We start from the raw sequence: 22,334 nt of genomic DNA on the forward strand, positions 1-22,334 counted from the left end.
TCGAGAATCCACCATTCCTGAATGAAGTGCCTGGTGCTGGGAGTCTGGTGCAACGTACAGGGACTGGACCTGGTGAGACATAGGAGGGGCCCGGACAGGAGTCAACCCACAGAGCCTAGTCCTTCCACGCGCCGGAATAGTGCCTCCCAGTCCCAGCAGAGTAGTTCAGGAGGAACGGATTGTGTGGCCCTGGTTTTTCCCTATGGGACTGATCGAGAGTAGCTAGCTACTGGGACGTAAGTCGGGACTTGATCACCCCGGCTGGGTCACCTGAGTGACGGGTATGATGTTGGGAGACCCAAAACCCCGATGACCTTGGGATACATCACTGAGGATACGTCCCAGGTGCATCCTTGTGATGTATTTTTGTAGTTTTAGATTATTAATACAAAACCCACATTAACCAATTATTTTATTCTTCATCTATTAAAAAATGACAGATCTACAAGGTCGGCCGTGGTGAGCTTGTAGAGCTGCTATTATTTTAAAGGGTGCCAAATTTTGAAAGATTTAGAAAAGGAAGTGTTAATAGGCTGTTCATAATGAGTACTGATTTAAGCCTTTGTTCTTTGACTTAAGTAATTTGTTTTAATATAGGCCTTTTAACTTGAGTAAAAAAATAGATATGAGTATTTAACCCTTCCGACCACTGATTCTGACATCCTGTTGTCATTGAAACTACTGTGTGTGTGTGTGTGTGTGTGTGTGTGTGTGTGTGTGTGTGTGTGTGTGTGTGTGTGTGTGTGTGTGTGTGTGTGTGTGTGTGTGTGTGTGTGTGTGTGTGTGTGTGTGTGTGTGTTGCTTCCTCTTTTGTATGACGATCATGCCGGTGCTGTCGGGTGAAAACCTTGTATGCCCGAAACTGTCACTTTTTAGGAAATGGGGGAAATAATTAATCCAAAGTAGTTACAAGTTATTTAGTCACAAGCTAGTCACAAGCTCTTGTTAATACTAAAAGCAATAGGAATAATATAAAGTAGGCCTAGGGCATTAACATAAGGAAAGAACAAATGTTGGAGTATGTATATACGAGGTTTCTGCCCGACACTGCCGATCATGTGTGCTTTCACCTACAGTATATGTGCTCATTGCTGGCGTTGTGTACATCACAGTATCGTCACAGAGTAGCAGAGGTTCCAACTCTCTGCGCTTGATTCGAGAACGGCTTCATCATGGATGAAGGCACACTGCCGTTACTATCACCATCATCACCATCATCATCATCATCATCATCATCATCATCACCACCACCACCATCACCTGGTCACTCGTTATCGTTATCTGTTATGGATGTAATGGAGGAACATTGTTCACATGAGGACGGTTTGCTTCACAGCTCACAGGAACACAACACTACAGTGGAATCAGGGTATGTGTTTGTATTTATGATAAACATCAAAGGCGGTGTATAAGACATTTTTCTTTCTTAAAATACATTAAGTTAACCATCTATATTCCGGTAGTAATTGGTGCTATAGACTAGTTTGTTCAGTAACAGGGGTCTCCCCCTCTATCCTGCTCTATAGTAAACTGAAAATACATTTTCAGGTTGGGATACCAATTTGATCCAATCAGGAGGGAGAACTTATACATCATACGGGATAAACAAGTGAAATTGGAAGTGATGAAACAAAAGAATGAGCATATAAAGTGGAACAAATTATAAGATTTGATTGAATGAAATTTGTAACTCACCTGAAAATGTACTTTTTGTTTAGTAAAGATCTGGAGAGACTGGTAGAACCCTGCTACTGAACAAACTTTATTTATTTTGTTAGTGACAATTTCCTGAATCTGGTTAAATTAAATACCGGTAGCTGTATGATCATAATATGTTTTTTGTCAAATGTGTCCATATGTGGGTAATTTTTTTCTGCTGAACTTAATAAGAGGAAGACGGGGACTTCCCCGATGGGATGGGATTTCCCCATGAAGTCACACCAAAAAATAATATCCCACATTACGCTATGGGATATGTTACCACTTCCTTATACAGTATGGTGGTCGAAAGCAATCTGTACTGATATTGCACGCACGCACGCACGCACGCACGCACGCACGCACGCACGCACGCACGCACACAGACTCTTGATTCAAAGGAAAAGAAGGCACTGTTTTTCCTTTCCCTCCTCTCGCCCATGAATGCTGTGCGGTGTGATTCCTTTTCAGGCAAACATGTCCACCATAAGATGAACCTAAATAGGTTTGAATGGGGTTTCTAGGTGTAAGTATGTAGGACTAGTAGCATGCCAAAATGTGTGCTATTGCCATTGAGAATGCATTGGGCAGTTAAATACTTCCCCTCCCTATTCCAAAGCCCCCCCAGGTACATTATATATTTAAACAATTTTCAGCAATGGTACAATTATTTTTTCAGTGGGTAGATCTTGTTGAGCTCGTCATTTTGAAAGTAGATCTCACGTCATAAATGTGTGGGCACCCCTGATGTACACTATAGTGTTTTCCTAAAAAGAGTATAGAGGGTATGCGTGTGACATCATCATCAAACCCAGAAGTTATGCAGGAATGCCTACTGACTGGCAAAAAACTACTTTCTGGCCTTGACAACCCATGCATCCAAACAGAAAAGTCCTATCTGATTGCATTAAACAACATTAAACAATGTTAAACTCACTTTGCATGTTGCTTTGCCACTCGATTTGCCACTCGATGTGCCATTCACTTTAAGCATGCGCATACCCTCTATTGTCTAATGATTCTCTGTCTGATAATGACATTAAATAATTATGTGAGACCAAGATTGACTGCATATAAACATGCAGCAATGACAGAGGCTACAAGTCAGAACGTAGCAGCCATAATTACATGGCAATTGTGTGTTGTGTGTGTGCGTGCGTGCGTGCGTGCGTGCGTGCGTGCGTGCGTGCGTGCGTGCGTGCGTGCATGCGTGCGTGCGTGCGCGTGCGCGTGCGCGTGTGTGTGTGTGTGGGTGTTCATAATGGCTCTGGTTCGATTCTCAGTAAGTGCACTTTTCATCATAAGTGGGTGTCGAAAAGTACCTTGTCGTTTCTGGCAAGAGATCACGTGTGTGTGTGTGTGTGTGTGTGTGTGTGTGTGTGTGTGTGTGTGTGTGTGTGTGTGTGTGTGTGTGTGTGTGTGTGTGTGTGTGTGTGTGTGTGTGTGTGTGTGTGTGTCTGTCTGTCTGTCTGTCTGTCTGTCTGTCTTTCTGTTATAATGGAATTCCTGTGGAAGTTCTCGGTCACCATTTTATATTTGGATCTATGTTTTCACACACACAGGTTTGTGGACGTGCCTTTCACCCTGTATTGTGTGTGTGTGTGTGTGTGTGTGTGTGTGTGTGTGTGTGTGTGTGTGTGTGTGTGTGTGTGTGTGTGTGTGTGTGTGTGTGTGTGTGTGTGTGTGTGTGTGAGAGAGAGAGAGAGAGATAGAGAGAGAGAGAGAGAGAGAGAGAGAGAGAGAGAGTCACATATTCTGAATGGCTGCTATTTATATATAAGGGATTGTACATTGCTAGGCACGACAGGATTTGTTTTTATCTATAAGGACATACAGTACGTAAGTTCATACAGTATGTTATCATAATTATGTCAAAATGTACAGTATAAGCACTCTTGTGTTTCAACTCCCATGTTCAAACTGTGCAATAATGAAAACACCTAAATACACCAGATGATGTTGATGTTGATTGTTGATGAGGACAGTAGAAAAGTGACGGTTTTGGAATTGTGTTGTATATTCGACCACAGTCTGGAAGAGGCTTTCCTTACAAAGGTGCTAAAGTACCAATGTCTTAAGGATGCTATATGCTTGGTTACGGTTAAGTGTAAATATTTGGAAGCCTCTATGACCATAAATGTGTTGTGAGAGGCCTGCAAATTGCAGGAATGCCCAAGCCGAGAGCTAAGGCATTGGCTAAATTAATTCTGTTCAGTGTCTGTGATAATTGAAAGTCACCACGATGCTATCTGTATCCTGAAACACTTACTGTTGAGTTTCCCAAATTTGAGCATCTACTATTGTTTGTGTTCAAGAATGTCTAGTTAAATGTGTTGTTAAATAAAGATGTTAAATGTATTGTGAAGGGTGGAGGATGCAGGCCCCATGGCAGAGGTTCTGCTACACGGAGAGGAGCAGGCCAGTCTCAGTCTCATCACAGAGAGCATGTCCATCACCTCCGCCGACCAGGAGAAGGTTCTGCTCCTCAACAAGAACACAGAGCTCCGCCGGGTCAATAAAGAGGTACCAGAACCCTGCATGATGATGATGATGATGATGACAGACAGACAGACAGACAGACAGACAGACAGACAGACAGACAGACAGACAGACAGACAGACAGACAGACAGACAGACAGACAGACAGACAGACAGACAGACAGACAGACAGACAGACAGACAGACAGACAGACAGGAAGGACAGAGATATTATTAAATAATAGGACTTCCATATGTCATGCTAGCTAGGGTGCAAATAAATTTAAGCTAGCTGTAGGATGAAAATAATCAGTGGTGCATGGACAAAGACATGATGATGATGATGATGATGATGATGATGATGATGTGTACAGCTGATGAAATTGAATGAGGACTGGGATCAGGTGTATCGTAACGCCACACTGGGCCTGCACCACCGAGTGGAGTCCTTGGAGCATGACAACTCTGTCCTCAAAGACCTCAACAACAGACTGCTGCTACGACTCCAACACACACAGGTAGTGGTACACACAGCGACACGCACGCACGCACGCGCGCGTGCACAGTGCACACACACATACACACCTCTCTCTCTCTCTCTCTCTCTGGCAAATACACATAACAAACACCTGCTCAGTGGCGGTTAGAGCATCCGCCCTGAGATTGGGAGCTGGGAGATACCCCCAATCCAAGGGTTGGATTGGGGGTATCTCGGTAAATCCCTGCAACACAGTGTCATCCAGGAGGTGTACTTGTACATCATGTCCAGGAGGTGTACTTCTCTTAAATCCATGATTTTGTGACCCATTTTTCACCCGGTGCCAATTGCCTAAACTGTAATCCTGGCGCTACTGTCCCTCTGCCAACCTGGGGTGAGCCCCGAACTGAGCTTATGCTTCCTTCAATGCATGAGGAGTGATCAGGTCGCTTCATGTCACCTGACAGGAGGGGAGTTAGGACGTAGCGCATGAAAGGAACACGTTATTTCAACCGGTTTCTTTCCCCTCCATCAGGCGCCCAGGGGGGAGGCAGTATAGAGACCAGGATTACTGCATGTTGTGAGGGTATACCTACCCTAGGGGACACGAGGAGAACATGCAAACTCCACACAGAGGAGGTGTACTTGTACATCCTGTCCAGGAGGTGCACATGTACAGTATATCAAGCTACCTGGCTGACACTACAGAAACATGTCCTTGCAAGTTACTTACTTACAAGATTACCTGTTTCATACTGTACAATAACTGTAATATACACTGATGGTATTTCCTATAACTGCATTACAGTGTGCAAAGGATTACTATGAGCAGTATACATGGATATAGACAAATGTATTTACTGCATGTGGGAGTCATACACTGATGTTACTATGTGGGATTACAGAGTCATACACACTGATGTTACTGCATGTGGGATTATATTACAGAGTGCCAAGGATTACTATGAACAGGCTCTGATGGAGGAGCTGAAGAGGAACCAGGACTTGCAGGAGTACATCAGAGTTCTGGAGAGACGGTTACACAATGACCAGGTCAGTGGTGAGCCAATCACACCCTGTGTGTGTCAGTCAGTCAGCCAGCCAGCCAGCCAGCCAGCCAGCCAGCCAGTCAGTCAGTCAGTCAGTCAGTCAGTCAGTCAGTCAGTCAGCCAGCCAGCCAGCCAGCCAGCCAGCCAGCCAGCCAGCCATGCAGTCAGTCAGTCAGTCAGTCAGTGAGTCAGTCAGTCATACTGTTATGGCCCTGTGGGTCATAGGCCCTCATTTATCAATCGAGTGTAAAATCTGCCCCAAATTCGAGTGTAGGATTCGTAGTACACCCACGTCGGGTCGGCATTTACAAAGTGATCGCAGACAGCTGTTTCTTCCTTAATTTCGTTCGGACGTTTATAAATGTGACGGCTGAAATCTATCTGGCACGCCCTATGAAATCAAGCCTCGCCCTCGTTTTTGCGACATGAACAACTGCAATACGACCTGGAAACCATGGATACAGGAAAAACGTACTGCCCGCCTCACCCCCCTCTCTCATACACACACACACACACACACACACACACACACACACAACTTGCAAGCCCAACTAACTGGTGTGTTGTATCTTAAATAAATAAAGAACGAACACCTGCATGAATTAAATAATTCCCTCTCACCTGTTTCCCTCTCACCTCGCTTGCCTTTCTGTCATGTCCACGCACGCACGCACGCACCTCAAGGCTACATGACACATCGCATCGCCATGAATGGAATACGTTTGTAGGCCTATAATAATTTTACCCATTCGTGCGCAGTGCACGGCGAAGGCGATCAGTGAGACTGCGCACTGCTGTGATAAGTCCTGTGGGTGAGTCAGTGATGCCTGCATGAGAGATAGGCTACCATGTCGTCAAGGCAGTCATAATCAACGTTTATGGAGTGATTTGATCATTGATGAACGAATCATAAACATATGGATGAAGGTTTGCATGTGTGCCGGTATGTGCTGGCCTGGGCTGGCGACGCACGCCTCCCGACCCCCGAAAATGATCTCGCTTTTATCTGAACTGTCAAAGCGCTTATTTAAATGGTGAATGATTAAGCCCCTTACGCCTATAGCCTGCTACAATTGCAAATAGGCAAGCTGTATGATTGTCATTGTCACTTGGAAATAAAGGCGTGCAGTCCATGTGCCTTTTTTTTAAATAATATCACAGTGATTCTATAGGCATCTGATGTCACGCTCATGCCGCATGCGATGCGCTCCCAAATCATCTCACAAGTGCGCTCGCATAACAAGGCCAGTAAAGCACTGTTTGATTAAGCACAAACTAATACATTGTAAACATGTTATATTGTTTTTAATTGCGCGATTTTAATTACTTGTAAAGTTGGAAATCTCTCTTTTTCTTTTTCTTTTTACATGTATATACATACAGTTTTATATTAACATTTTAGGAGTGAAAACATATGTTTAGATGCCTGTGACAGCGTGTCAGCAGTTCAGACAATGCTGCTCCGCTGTTCTACGACAGAAAAACAGGTGAGGACAAAGCGTACGACAGCTCCCGACCAGACGTGAGTTTTGTCCTGGCTCAAGTTCAAAATCAAACGTTGGCGCAAATGGTAAATGCCGAAAATTGCGGTAATTTCGGCGTACACCCATATTTTGGCGTACGCACGGTTGATAAATGAGGGCCATAGGCCCTCATTTATCAATCGAGTGTAAAATCTGCCCCAAATTCGAGTGTAGGATTCGTAGTACACCCACGTCGGGTCGGCATTTACAAAGTGATCGCAGACAGCTGTTTCTTCCTTAATTTCGTTCGGACGTTTATAAATGTGACGGCTGAAATCTATCTGGCACGCCCTATGAAATCAAGCCTCGCCCTCGTTTTTGCGACATGAACAACTGCAATACGACCTGGAAACCATGGATACAGGAAAAACGTACTGCCCGCCTCACCCCCCTCTCTCATACACACACACACACACACACACACACAACTTGCAAGCCCAACTAACTGGTGTGTTGTATCTTAAATAAATAAAGAACGAACACCTGCATGAATTAAATAATTCCCTCTCACCTGTTTCCCTCTCACCTCGCTTGCCTTTCTGTCATGTCCACGCACGCACGCACGCACCTCAAGGCTACATGACACATCGCATCGCCATGAATGGAATACGTTTGTAGGCCTATAATAATTTTACCCATTCGTGCGCAGTGCACGGCGAAGGCGATCAGTGAGACTGCGCACTGCTGTGATAAGTCCTGTGGGTGAGTCAGTGATGCCTGCATGAGAGATAGGCTACCATGTCGTCAAGGCAGTCATAATCAACGTTTATGGAGTGATTTGATCATTGATGAACGAATCATAAACATATGGATGAAGGTTTGCATGTGTGCCGGTATGTGCTGGCCTGGGCTGGCGACGCACGCCTCCCGACCCCCGAAAATGATCTCGCTTTTATCTGAACTGTCAAAGCGCTTATTTAAATGGTGAATGATTAAGCCCCTTACGCCTATAGCCTGCTACAATTGCAAATAGGCAAGCTGTATGATTGTCATTGTCACTTGGAAATAAAGGCGTGCAGTCCATGTGCCTTTTTTTTTAAAAATAATATCACAGTGATTCTATAGGCATCTGATGCCACGCTCATGCCGCATGCGATGCGCTCCCAAATCATCTCACAAGTGCGCTCGCATAACAAGGCCAGTAAAGCACTGTTTGATTAAGCACAAACTAATACATTGTAAACATGTTATATTGTTTTTAATTGCGCGATTTTAATTACTTGTAAAGTTGGAAATCTCTCTTTTTCTTTTTCTTTTTACATGTATATACATACAGTTTTATATTAACATTTTAGGAGTGAAAACATATGTTTAGATGCCTGTGACAGCGTGTCAGCAGTTCAGACAATGCTGCTCCGCTGTTCTACGACAGAAAAACAGGTGAGGACAAAGCGTACGACAGCTCCCGACCAGACGTGAGTTTTGTCCTGGCTCAAGTTCAAAATCAAACGTTGGCGCAAATGGTAAATGCCGAAAATTGCGGTAATTTCGGCGTACACCCATATTTTGGCGTACGCACGGTTGATAAATGAGGGCCATAATGTGTATATTCCTGTGTTGCTCTGTCTTTTTCCCTCAGTGTTCGTGTGAATGAGTGAGGAGTGACTGATAGAGGACCAGCTGGGGTGAATGTGGGATGAGTAGTGATTGAGTGAGTTGTTGCCAGCTTGTGTGAGTAGACTGAGTGGTGTATGAATGTGATTGGCTAACTACCAGGTGGACCTTGCTGGTGATTGGCTCCTCTGACCAGGCTCACCTATGAAGCTGCCTGTTGTCAGTACTTCTGATGTCTTCCTTCTAGCCAAGTTCCATGCACCAGCACTTTGTCGGTTTTTAGCTTTGTGATAAATGTAATGTAATGTAATGTAGGGGTGGGGGACCTTTTTTGTTTTCGTTTGTTTTGTTAGGTCAGATATTTGTATTTTGGTTTCCTTTTTGCTAGTTAAGAGTATGTTATTATTATGTTCTGTGATCTGGAAACTATGGTCCCCACCCTGAGGTATTGTACACTGCAATGCATTTTATCTTGAATAAATCCTACAGCCATATGATTTTAACCATGACTGAATTGGGAACTGGGTAGGAGGGAGTCCATTTTAATGTTAAGACCCAAGGTTGCCCTAGACTGGGTTGTAATACATACGCCTACACATGCAGTCAGTCAGTCAGTCAGTCATATGGTTAACCACTAAACCATGTACTCAGTGGACCAGAGCCCCCCAGGACGTTATTCTAGGCCCCTTCCTGTTTTCACTCAAAATGCATGACAAAACCTGCACAGCTCAGGCAACAACTCAAAGCAGTGCAGACTCCAACTGCGGATCAGGTGATCAGTCACATGCACACTTCATCTGACTGGGGCGGGCTATTTATTTGAAACCTCCCTAAAGCTTATACTGCTGCCATCTTGCAGCTCTGCCATCAGCTCTCTGTTCTGCTGTGCTGCTGCTGTTTTGTGACTTTTTTTGCGTTTCCACCGCCACCCCCAGCATCCACCTTTCTATATGATTCCCTTAGGGGAGATCTTTCTATTTAGTTCCCTGTAATATATTTTTGTCAGATCATTATTTCCGTCATGGGTGTATCAGATATACTGTATGAAAGACAAATGAATTATGAAAGACAAATGAATTGTCATCTATTATGATTTGTACTGTATTGTGATACACTATGTGTATCACAATACAGTATTGTATGAGATGATAATAATACATAGGAACAATTTTGGACATACAAGGTTTCCAACCCGACAGCAACGCTACTGTATATTGTTTGTTCTTGTAGGTAGATTCCCCGGAGTTGCATCCATCCTCCGGTCCACCAGGTGGCCCCGTGGTGCCTGCCTCTAGCCCCGGGCAGCAAACCTCCAGCAATCCGTTCCGGGGCTGGAGCAGCAGCGCCCCCGGTGGTGGAGAGCCGGCGGTGCACACAGACAGCCGGCGAGAGGTTGAGGACCTAAAGGAACAACTGGATGCCCTTAGATGCCAGGTGATTACCTCCTCCTTTAAAGGAGCACTTCACCCATTTCCAACCATATCTTCATATAACTGCTCCATCTCTAAAGGGTTTATAACTTTTGGATCACTTTCAGCGTGATTCTATATGAACGAGCAGAGCGCGCAACTTATCTCTGACTCTTGTCAACTTCCATTCTGTTTAGCGCCGCGGCTCTCCACCGTAAACTACTGCGCTAAAAGCAGACCCCAATCAAGTTATTGAAACATCTGACATATATAGTTAATATACACTATAAACTTAAATTGGTCATCCACATACTGTATGTCTTTTAAACATGTTTTTACATAAACACACATAGCTATACGTCATCAGCCAATCCCTGATTGGCCAAGCAACGCCACCAACACAAGGAGACGATCCAAAGGGTCAAATGGACCACCGACATACGCATGCCAACTTGCGCTCTGATTGGCCGCTCTGACATTAAGCCAACGACATACGCAGCCGAAAACTGTACTTGCGCACGCCCTGCTCGCGCAAGTAACAAGTAATTACTGGGTGGGGCATTCATTTCCAACTTGCATCGTTCCAAGTACGCCAGTGCCCAACGGGCACCGCTCTAGTATAATCAGAGTCAGATTATCCATATAGCATGCGTCTTTCAGCACTCTGAGATCTCTCTCTATCTCTCTCTCGGGTGTCGGGCCGTGGAACATCCGTCAGATGTATTTCCCCCGGATACGATATTTTTTCGACCAATCACAACACTTGAGATGTAAACAGATTTGTGAAGCATCAACGAGGTACTTCCGCCCAAAACAAATGATACCGTCTACAGTGTAGGTCTTGCCCAGCGTGGTCTCTCTCTCTCTTTCTCTCTCTCTCTCTGTGTGTGTGGGAACTGGCCTCTGACACAACTGGAATGCGCAGTGCATTTGGTGCCACTGTTTACAGCACATATCATACATCATTGCTCACATATTAGCGTTATACTCAGTGTTCATTTAACACTGAGAGTGTTAAAATGGGTCCATTTGAACACTCTCAGAGTTAAGTGAACACGGTGGTTGTAGTTATAGTTATGGTGCTATAGTGTGAATGGCGCTTAATGCTCATTTTATGATGGGACCATTTTTGTCTATTCAGTCTGTGTCTCAGAAGAGTGCTGTGGACAGTTCTGAAACCTGCCTACCATTGTTTTGTTTTTTAAATTAATGCTAGAACAATGGCTTCAATTTCATCATGCCTACTTTCCAGGAATAGAAAGGCTGAAGTTTCCCGTAGCTTGGAATCCCTGTTGATGATGTCATTGGTAGGCAGGTTTCTGAACTGTCTACTTCCCAGAAATGAGACGCATGCAGAGAAGACAGAAATGTTGCCATCTTATAATGAGCATTAGTGAGGACCAATTACTGTACATGAAAATGGGTTGAAAAAGGATGAAGGGCTCCTTTAAGCTCTATGTTGGTGTTTTCTTTCAAAAACAATGTGTTCTCTCATTTGCATATCGATGCAAAAGTAACAGTTTTGGACATAGGCCTACCAGCCGGCCTACAGGGTTTCTGCCCGACAGCAATGATATTGTGCTTGCTCATGGTGGCTGGCTGCCTTCTGCAAGCTGATGATTAGATGGTGAATTGTGCCACCCAGTGGTTGGTTGTATTTCATACATTTATAAACGGGTACACATCCTCATCATAACAGAGCTCAGTGGATGAGTGTGGATACTATTATGAGCAGCCGGCGCCGCTGGAAATGAGGCTACTTAAAACACTGCATTCGTCATGGCCTAGGATTCCCAAAATTGTCGTTGCCACAACCCCCCAAAATAATGATATTTGAACTGGGCGCCCAGACTATAGCTTCGTGACATGGCGTTGTGTGTGTGCACAGACCCAGGTGTACGAGGCAGACTACCAGACGGAGCATGCAGACCACAAACACACCCTTCAGGAGAACCGCAGGCTCAAGAAGAGGAGGGAGGACATGCGCCAACAGGTGGCGCTACTGCAGGAACAGGTGGGAGCACAGCAAGTCACCAATGGATGGCGTGTGTGTGTGTGTGTGTGTGTGTGTGTGTGTGTGTGTGTGTGTGTGTGTGTGTGTGTGTGTGTGTGTGTGTGTGTGTGTGTGTGAGATATTCATGTCCAGTGCATGTACTCCTCCCGCCCAATACTCCACGCTGACAGGTGCCACCCCAGTCTGTAATAGGAGTACGTGACCATCACCCTCTCCGCCCGGCTTCCCTCCCCCAAACAGAACAAATGTTTGACGCAGTAAAGGTTACATTAATACATTCACAAACTCATGGATATGTCCTCATGATACAACACGCATGTCACTCAGCATTCCATGGGTACAACCGTACAAGTGACGGACGGCTCCGCCATATATGGCATGCAGAGACAGCACAATACTTTGCCAGCCTGTCTGCCTTGTCGAAACCCTCCAGGCTGGATCACCAGAGAAAACAAAGTTCTTATAGTCTTGTACTGCTGCTTGGCGGTCTCTGAAGTTGTTCTCATGGGCCTGGAAGTCCATTCATTGCTATTCCGACAGCAGACAGACATAAGCTGGAAGGCCGGCATGTCTATTGCCTCTATTCCCGGTAGCTGTTCACGGGAGGGGCCGTCAGGTATGGTCGAATGTAGGCAGATTCCACCGGTGAGCAGTGCCTTCTTGTATGCAAGGCTGCAAGCTACAAATGAATCTGCCTGCAATGCATATTGCCCCAGGCAATCGCAGACAGTGCAGCGCAGTGGTATAGTATCGCAACCATAGACTGATCGCAACGCAAGGCCAGTGAGGAGCCCCCACAGGGAGGACGTATTCCTCCCGCCCAACACTCCCCGCTGACAGGTGCCGCCCCAGTCTGTATAGGAGTACGTGCAATGACCAATTTATCAAAATCTCCTCCGGCTTCCCTCCCCCGAACAAGGACCCATTGTGTTCGTGTAGGCGCTCGACAAAGCCAGATGCACCACAGTGGCTTCGAACCCACAACCTTTGTGGGGGTACCACTGTGGCACCTGAGCGCACAATGTATGTTTTTTATATATAATAATCTAAATCTACAAAGTAGCCTCAAATAATTGTAGTGTAGTAAAAACGTACGTTTGATGACCGGAGACATTAGCATCTTTCTGCCATTCATAAAATGATTGGCTTAGGAGTTAGGAATGCGACAAACACTAAATAAATCTCCATGAATTCAAAGCGTGTGTAGGCTAATTGATAGAAAATAATTAGGCCTGAATGTAGCCTACTAAGTTTCTTTGTGCTCCTCCGTGCAGCTGAAGGTGTATGAGGATGACTTCAGACGGGAGCGCTCGGACAAACAGATCCTCCAGCGCTTGTTATTGAAGAGAACTCCTCCATCGTCCAAGGAGCACCCTGTGCTCATCCACCGCTGCAATAACGACCCGCAGCCACCGGGTGGCAGCAAAAGGGCACAAAGTGTCCCAGAGAGAGTGCCTCCTCCACAGCTACAGAGAAAACAGCACCAACCACTCTGTCCAAAGCACAATGAATAGTTCCCCAGAGCGTGCATGTGCGCACGCACGCACGCACGCACACACACGCACACGGTACAGTAGGCCTACATGAAGACACAATTATAGCCTACAGAGTGAATGGGTTCATGTATGTTGGTTTGGCAGCAGAATCAACTCTGGAGACTGTTGCTCTTCCTCAACTCTTCTATTAAAATTACATTACATTTCCAGTGTTTGTCTATTGATTCATATACACACACATGTACTGCTATTTTTTTTTTTTTTGTAAGTTCATGAAGATAATGCAAGAGAAATCTAAGAAAACAAGAGACAAATTACAAAACACATTAGTGAACACAAGTAGTGAAAATAGCCTCATGTGAAGGTTGAAAACAGCCGCTCACAAGCTCAGGGGTCACAACTTTGAGCACTAGTTTGAGTACCGGTCTGGGCAAACGTCTAATTTCTCTTTATATAGTTTAATTGAAGTGACCATGAGTCACAGCTCACTACCTTCAACAGCAGAAACACAACACACAACACTGTAAATTCACAACAGACTTAAATTCCAGATAACAAAGTCAGAAACAGTCGCATAGACAATGTTTCATTGCCACCCAGCCACTGGGTCCTTACTGTATATGACAGGAATAAAGCAAGAGCTTGAATCACATTTGTACGGCATACAACACTAGCAGCATCATTTTTATATGTTTCCTACATTGTAAATACACGCACGCACGCACGCACGCACGCACGCACATAAACACACTCTCTAATTAGAATAAACTAGAAATGCACTCTGTCGAGGTGCCAACTTGCGCCTTGCACACAAGTAGGATATACATGGCCTACTTGTGCGCAAGCAGACCGCGCAACTCGCAAGTACTGCTACTAACTAATGTCTATTACAACTGCTGTTCTAAATCCTTTAGACCCGTTATTGACCTTATAACTACCTTGAAACGTACCTTAGTTACGTCACCAACAGCCAATAAGGCACCACCATTCTTACCCGATATACAGTATACATACCCGGTCCCAGACGATCACCAAACGTACCTTAGTTCATCAACCAATCCCTGATTGGCCGACGGACAACACCGACATACGACCGACATACACAGCCGATTACAGTACTTGCGCGCTCTGCTTGCGCAAGTAATAAATAAATCTCCTGATCGACATTCAACAATCTTTAAACAGGCCTGCTACTGACTGTGCCAAGGAGATGACCAGAGTGGAGACGAGAGAGTCACTCTTGTCTCCACTCTGGTCAGGTGCACCTGTGCTCCATGTGGTCAGATGTCATCTGCATAGTAGTCTATAACTGCATAGTCCACTCCAGGACTATAACGAAGAGGGGAGGCTGTTCCACGGAATACAACACGTGGGCACCACTTACATCTGGGCACCATATTTTTTGGATGACTGGGCACTTGGGCATGTGGGTACTTGGACGGCAACACCGGATGTGTCAAACTCTTCACTGTTGTGTTGTGTTGCTCTCGATCTGTCTGGTGTCATCACCTTGTCTCTGGTGCCTGTTTGGAATACGTTTGGGAGGGAGGGACATATGTCTATGGGGGGGGGGGGGGGGGGGGGGACACCCGGACACCATATAAGCAAAGAAAGAAAGAAAGAAAGCATTAGAATCAGCATTACAAGAAAACGACCAAAGCAGTTTCTCATGATGGTGATTAAACTTCACAACTCAACGCCTACTCAAACTGATATGCGGACCTATGTTACATTATAAGTTATTTCACTCTTTTACTTCCAAATATAATGGAGCATCTTGTCAAACGCTTGTCTGTCTGTCACGCGCAGATGTGTTCCGCGAGCATATGCCATGCCAATTAAATTAAGCTCCTTGAATTGTATTCTGGGTCAACACTAGAGGGCAGTATGGTATAAAGGTTAACTTCTTGTAAGATACCGGTAGGCCGTTTATAATAAAACACGTGTGTATGAAATGAAATGAAATCTATATTTACCCAGGGTATCTGGGCTAAGCTCAAGAACTTGTTTCCAGCCAGGCCCTGCTCATAGAACACATTTCATCGTAGTGGTTGATGCCTTGTTCAAGGGCATTTGTTCAAGGGCATTTGTTCAAGGGTATTTGTTAGATATTGTGTCGGAGCTTTACGTTTTTAACAATACACTTTAACAACATAATTACGGCACCTCCAACATTTCACGTTTGTTTATATTATAAGAAAACGAAAAGCAAAAATAAAAAAACACACGCACACGCACACACTAAATCTCCTGATCGACATTCGACAATCTTTAAACAGGTCTGCCACTGACTGCGCCAGGGAGGGAGGGCGACTAATCGATCCCAGATCCACAGATAGGGTGCAGAGTAGACACACTGCAGTTAAAATGTCTTTCACCAGATTACTATTGTCTAGAGCTGTATGGACGAGCAGAGGTAAGATTACATGTTTATAATATAGTATTTTTACCACGTCACAATTTGTCTCGAGCGTTTTATATCATTGTGCCGTGAAATCCCTGCTGTTGTTGACGTCTGCTGCTCTGACCTTAGCTTAGCATAGCATCATCATTAGCCAATGAATGGCATACAAATGTTGTCGACGAATTTATTTTGGCACGGTTGGTTAATTTGTAATAATGCTATTACTATTAGGGTTGTGACCCAGCCAGTTTACCTACAGCAGGCAAGCCTTTTCATTTCAAGTACCCTGTTTGGGCCGCACAGTCCCCAGACTCCCCATCTAAATGAATGGGAACCAGAATACCAGATAACATTTATTTTAGCCTTGGATCAAGACTATCTGAGTCTGACTTTTAACTTTCGTATTATATGCAAACATAAAAACTGATAAAATACCAAGGCTAACTCTCAGAGTTACACTTAGCCGCAATTCGCAATTCTAGATTTGTTTTTATAATGGGATGAATCTAGAGTTGCAATACCCTCCTGGCGAATCAGCCGAGCCAGACTACCATCCATTGACTCCCCACTCCCCAGTGTCCCCACTCATGCAATTTGCTTTTGCGATCTGCTTGTATTAAACAACGTTAAACTCACCAACATTGCAGCTCTAGGCCAATCTGCCAAGCTTTTGTTTCATAAAGATCCACTGTAGTAGACATGTTATGAGCTACTTTCTGTCAAGAAATTATCTGCATGTGATTATTTTTCTAAGTATTGGAGTGTTTTGCATTTGCACATATGCATGAGGCAGCAGCCAGCAGCGCGACACGTTAATAAAAATGAGTGCTTCCAAACTCCAACACTAAAAAGAATCACCTGCAGAAAATGTCTTGACAGAAAGTAGCTCATAACATGTCCACGGTGGATTTTTATGAAACAAAAGCTTGGCAGATTGAAAGAGGATAATTCAAGCTTGGCTTAGAGCTGCAATGTTGGTGAGTTTAACATTGTCAAAGTTCGGAGTCGCCACAACCGATTTCAGACATTTCTTTTTGAAGATTAAAATGAGTAGGAGTAGAATACATGTTCTGTAATATTGCTTACATTGTGAAGTGATCAGAAGCATCTTCCATAAAACCCAGATGGTCTTGGATATTTCATAAAAGCATAATAAATCCTCAAGCTGCAATTTCTTTCAACTGGTTGGCTGTATGTAGAACAGCAGGAACCTGGGTTTATGGTTAATGAACACACGTTAAATTATAGAGATACCATGTTTCTGCCTGACTTTCAAAACGTATTCAAATGGTGGAGAGACGAGATTGTGCAAGACGTGCATGCGCAAAATACTTCATGCATTCTTCTCTTTGCATTTTGCAGTTGGAACCAGGTCTGCGTTCACATCCTCCAAGCTAGACGTTAACAACCCTAACTGGCTGCGAGTGGGCCTGGCCTTTGGGACATCTGCTGTCCTCTGGGGCCTGGTAATCTCACCCACAGTCCACACATACATACAATACAATACATACAGAAAGCAGTGCACCAAACTATAGAGCCCTTGGGGAAGTTGGAGCGTTTTCGATGAATGATGGGAACGCTGACAGCCAATTGAAATCCATCACAATTTACACAGGGTTGTAATAGTTGATAGAACCTTATCGTTCGTCAGTGCATGTTAACATAATTATCGTTATTGTTCTCATTCTTGATGTAGACTGCCCATAACTACTTAAACCCTACAGTATATACTTAATTGACTGGAGTCCCTCAATAGTACAGGAATTCTATGTAAAATACAGGATCAACCTCTAACTAATTGCAAAAAAAACAAACTCAGCTGATTTTGCATCTTCAATATATCCTGAATAACAGAAAAAAAGTTGCCTGGAATTGTCTGAGGGGAAAGTGTTGAAAATGGCCTGTACAGTATGGCCACCATTGACATCCTATATAAGGCAAATATTTTCTAGATTTCCTTTTGCTTTAAATAACATGTGACATGTCAAACTAGAGGGTTTTCATGATGCTGAATCCATTCCAAGCATTAGTTTTGCATAAAAACACTCATTGGGCTAAATTTGGCCATAGCAACTTGCCCAAATGTGCTGACATGATCACATTTTGGCAAGTTTCTATGGCCAAATTTAGCCCAATGAGTGTTTGTATGCAAAACTAATGCTTGGAATGGATTCAGCATCATGAAAACCCCCTAGTTTGATATGTCACATGCTATTTAAAGCATAAGGAAATTTAGAAAATATTGCCTTATAATAGGATGTCAATGGTGGCCATACTGTACAGGCCATTTTCAACACTTTCCCTTCAGACAATTCCAGGCAACTTTTTTTCTGTTATTCAGGATATATTGAAGATGCAAAATCAGTTGAGTTTGGTTTTTTTGCAATTAGTTAGAGGTCAAATTACATTATTACTGGCCTACAAGGGTCTACTCTGGAATGAAGGGGGTTCCACCAAGCCGCAATCGAACATCTCTACACTAGAGCAGCTCGGGCAGTTGGAGCCTTTTGTTTAATTAACAGGGGGAAACGATAGAAATGTTACAACTTTTGTCAGGTCATGACCTGACCGAGTGCCTTCTTAGGCCCCCATCTTTTTTTACCAAATATCTTTCATCGAAAATAGCCACTATAAGCTACGCTAGTGTCTCTAATTATCGAGGAAGTCATGCAGTATGTCCTATTGATTGAAAACAGATGAATGTCTGCCATGAGTTTCATGTTGTCTTTTAATAAATTAATATAAACGTATAAATTCATACATTTAATGTACTGGGTGATTCAGTTTCTGGACCTGATGGACACATTTGGCTGGTATTAAACCACATTTATACTCCAATGTACAGTATGATGTGTTACTTGCCAAAAACAGATCTACAAACTGTCAACCGGTTGCATCTGCAATTAATTATAAATAAAGCTTTATTCCTACTATTATTCAATGGTGCTAAGGCTAAAGTGTACACTAGGGCTGCAAATAAGACATTCTTTTCTTAGCAATTTTATATATATATATATATATATATATATATATACACACATACATAGTATTATATATATATATATATATATATATATATATATATACTAATACATTGATTAGTCTGATTTTACACATTGTTGTGCAACAATGTCGTGTGCAAATATGGAACATTGTAAATTTGCTATTTTTGAAAATTGATTATTCTATTAAAATCATCCAAATGATAATGACCTACAGTAATGATAATTAACAATAATACATACATTGAGTAGAAAATGGACCTAGTGATGTCATGTGTCACTGCATGGAGGTTCACTGAAGGTATATTTGAATGACGTGTCTACTTTTTTTTTTATTCATTTTTTTTTTATTTGTTCCATATCCATAGCTCTTCAAGCAGCACAGCACAGATGTACATGAGTACAAAGTCAGGAATGGACTCGAGTGAAACCCCAACACCACTGTGAGTTTGACTGACAACTGAAAGGTTTCAATCCTTTATGTGCTTATCACTGTAAAATAATGTGTTCATTTAAAGGTGCAGTAATTGATCTTTGTTTTTAAAATAAGGGTTAAATAGCTCTATATTCTGGTAATCCAGTAATTGTTGCTACAGAGTGTTTACTCAGTAACAGGAGTCTCCCTGTCTTTCCAGCTCTTTAGTAAACAGAAAATACATTTCCAGTGGTGGATACCAATTGTATCCAATCAGGGGAGTGAACTCATGAGGATACATGATAAACAAGTTAAATTAGAAGTGTTGTCACTAAGAAATTTGCAGACAAAATTGGAAATGGAACATTATAAAAGTGAAGCTGTTAAAGAGATGGAGAGACCCTTCATACTGAACAAACACTATAGCAATGATTACTGTCACAATACAGACACTACCTTTTCACTCTGAGAGTGTACTAATCAGGCGGATTCAGGCCTGGAATTTCATCATTTTAGGGAGGGCAGGAAGGCCAAATGCGAGGGCAGGAAGGCCATACAAGGTTTTAGTCCATAATATAAGGAGTATTAAAATTGTAATATTTAGACTTTCTGCAGTGAAAGAAATAAATGCCCACGCTCACCCCTGCACCAATCAGAGTTACTGGATTGGCTTAAAGATGGGTAGTTAAGAATTCAGAATCTCAAAAAAAGACACTAGTGAAAGAGACGGGGGACAAAGTGAACAGTCAGCTGTGGCCACAGGGCATGCCATTTTCTTTGAGGGGCAACGACGGCCATGGCCATGGCCTCCCTGAAAATCATGCCCTGGTACTAATGTACATAAATGTGCACACTATTCTTTTTTTTTTCACTGTGTAGGTTTTTGTAATGATAAAGAGAGTTTGTTGTTTAACCCTATAACACTATAATTAAGATGAAACCTCTTAATTATAACAAACGACTGATCACAGTGTCATATTAAGAAGGTTGCATGAACAATACTATGACCAATCACATCTCAATCTAACTGGTATAGACAACTGACACTAGAGGTCAGTACACCACTCACTTTAACTCTTCAAGCAGGTGAAGAATAGGGGCTCCATATTTGACAGAATTAATCCTTCTTTCCAAATGAAGCACACCTCTCAACTCCTTTAAGATTTTCAGATTTCCAGGTCTGAAGAATCAGTTTCCTGGATAACAGAGTAGATAGTAAAATGGCTTCATATTTATTTCTATCCTCACCCGGCACCACCACAATAAAAAGTGTGCTAATGGGGCGTGGGGAAATGCCTTGTAAAGGTTTTAGCAAGGAAATAATAATAAAACATTTAATTTATAATGCGCCTTTCAGGGCACTCAAGGTCGCCGTACAACAGTTAATACAATACACAGTTAAAAGCAAAAACTAACAATATGGTACAGCTTGCAGCACAAAACACAGAGGTCAGCCATAACCCATAAGCCTGCCGAAACAGGTGGGTTTTGAGGTGGGTTTGAAATCTGGTGATTGAGTTTCTAATATCAGGGGGGAGGGAGTTCCAGAGGTGAGGGGCAGAGCGGCTGAAAGCTCTTGACCCCATGGTGGACAGATTGGCTGGAAGGACTTTCAGAGTGATGGAGGAGGCAGACCTAAGAGACCGGGTGGGAATATTGACGTGAATAAGGTATGGGGGGCGTGGTTATGGATGGCCTTGAATGTATGAAGGAGGATTTTATAGTCAATACTGCAGTTTTTGATGGGAAGCCAGTAGAGTTGCTGTAAAACAGGGGTGATGTGACAGGGGTTCTGGTGATGATGCGTGCTGCAGCGTTCTGGACCAGTTGGAGTTTATGGAGGAGTTTGTGGGGAAGACCAAAAAGAAGGGAATTGCTATAATCCAAGTGGGAGGTGACGAGAGAGTGAACCAGGATTGCGGCACTGTTGGGAGCGAGTGAGGGGCGGAGATGGTTGCTATTTCTGAGGTGGAAGTAGGCAGACCGGATGGTGGTGTTGTGACTGTGGAATGATAGTGCTGTCGAGGAGAGGATGACACCCAAATCAAATAGATGAACTGAATCAAGGAATGACCTGTTTTCTTATTTTTGAGGGGCACACACAGGTTTAATGTTTGTCTTTAGTTCAAAGTTTGTTTAGTAAACACATTGACAATGAAAGGAAAATGTATGTCATAATGTGTCGTTTTCATTGCAACTCAAAAGGATTCCAAACCCCAGAGAGAACTCCAGACCACAGAAAATCCACTGAATGTTCAAAGTTCAGCTTTTTTGGGTGTAATTGAGGTCATAAAACCTAAAATAAAAACGGAAAATAGATAAATTAATGTCATGAAACCTTTAATGGCGTTTAATGTTTGTGTTGGCACCGTTTGTTTTACATCACCATTACATCACCTAATCAACATGAGTTAGACTTTAATATATTAGCGCCCCTCACTTCACACAGGTGTGATTTTTATTCTGTGAAGACCAACTTCTTATTCTAATAGAATGTATTTTCCTTTACAGGGAGGGAATCCATCTTACCTGAAGGATGCATCGGATCGTTTCTGTTTTCAATGATTCTTGAACCCTCGCATAACACCTAATTCTGTATATAATAAAGATGTTATTGTGTATTATATAGGATGTGCAGTGTGATGTTATTTAAATCCCATAATTCCACTGTTCTTATGATGTTAAGGTTACATACTGTGCTTTACATTGAAAAATGTGACCAGTTAAAAATAAAACCTGTTTCCCTGGTCATTTCATGAATGATCCATCATTTAATTTACGTTATTAAATATCATGGATCACAACCTTTGTTTG

At 43.1% G+C, this 22,334-nt stretch overlaps 1 protein-coding gene across 1 annotated transcript; it reads left to right on the forward strand.

Moving 5' to 3' along the window:
* The first annotated feature begins 1,263 nt into the window (after nucleotides 1-1,263).
* On the forward strand, nucleotides 1,264-13,926 carry LOC306925300 (uncharacterized protein). The gene is made up of 7 exons (XM_079504050.1): nucleotides 1,264-1,369; nucleotides 4,065-4,221; nucleotides 4,551-4,694; nucleotides 5,603-5,707; nucleotides 10,011-10,214; nucleotides 12,078-12,203; nucleotides 13,478-13,926. Exons 1-7 carry the CDS (start codon nucleotides 1,287-1,289, stop codon nucleotides 13,715-13,717), a joined length of 1,059 nt encoding a protein of 352 aa, XP_079360176.1. The 5' UTR covers nucleotides 1,264-1,286; the 3' UTR covers nucleotides 13,718-13,926.
* The last annotated feature ends 8,408 nt before the right edge of the window (nucleotides 13,927-22,334 follow it).

Source organism: Electrona antarctica, assembly GCF_951216825.1.
Source record: "Electrona antarctica genome assembly, chromosome: 1".
In the NCBI taxonomy this organism is placed as follows: domain Eukaryota; kingdom Metazoa; phylum Chordata; class Actinopteri; order Myctophiformes; family Myctophidae; genus Electrona; species Electrona antarctica.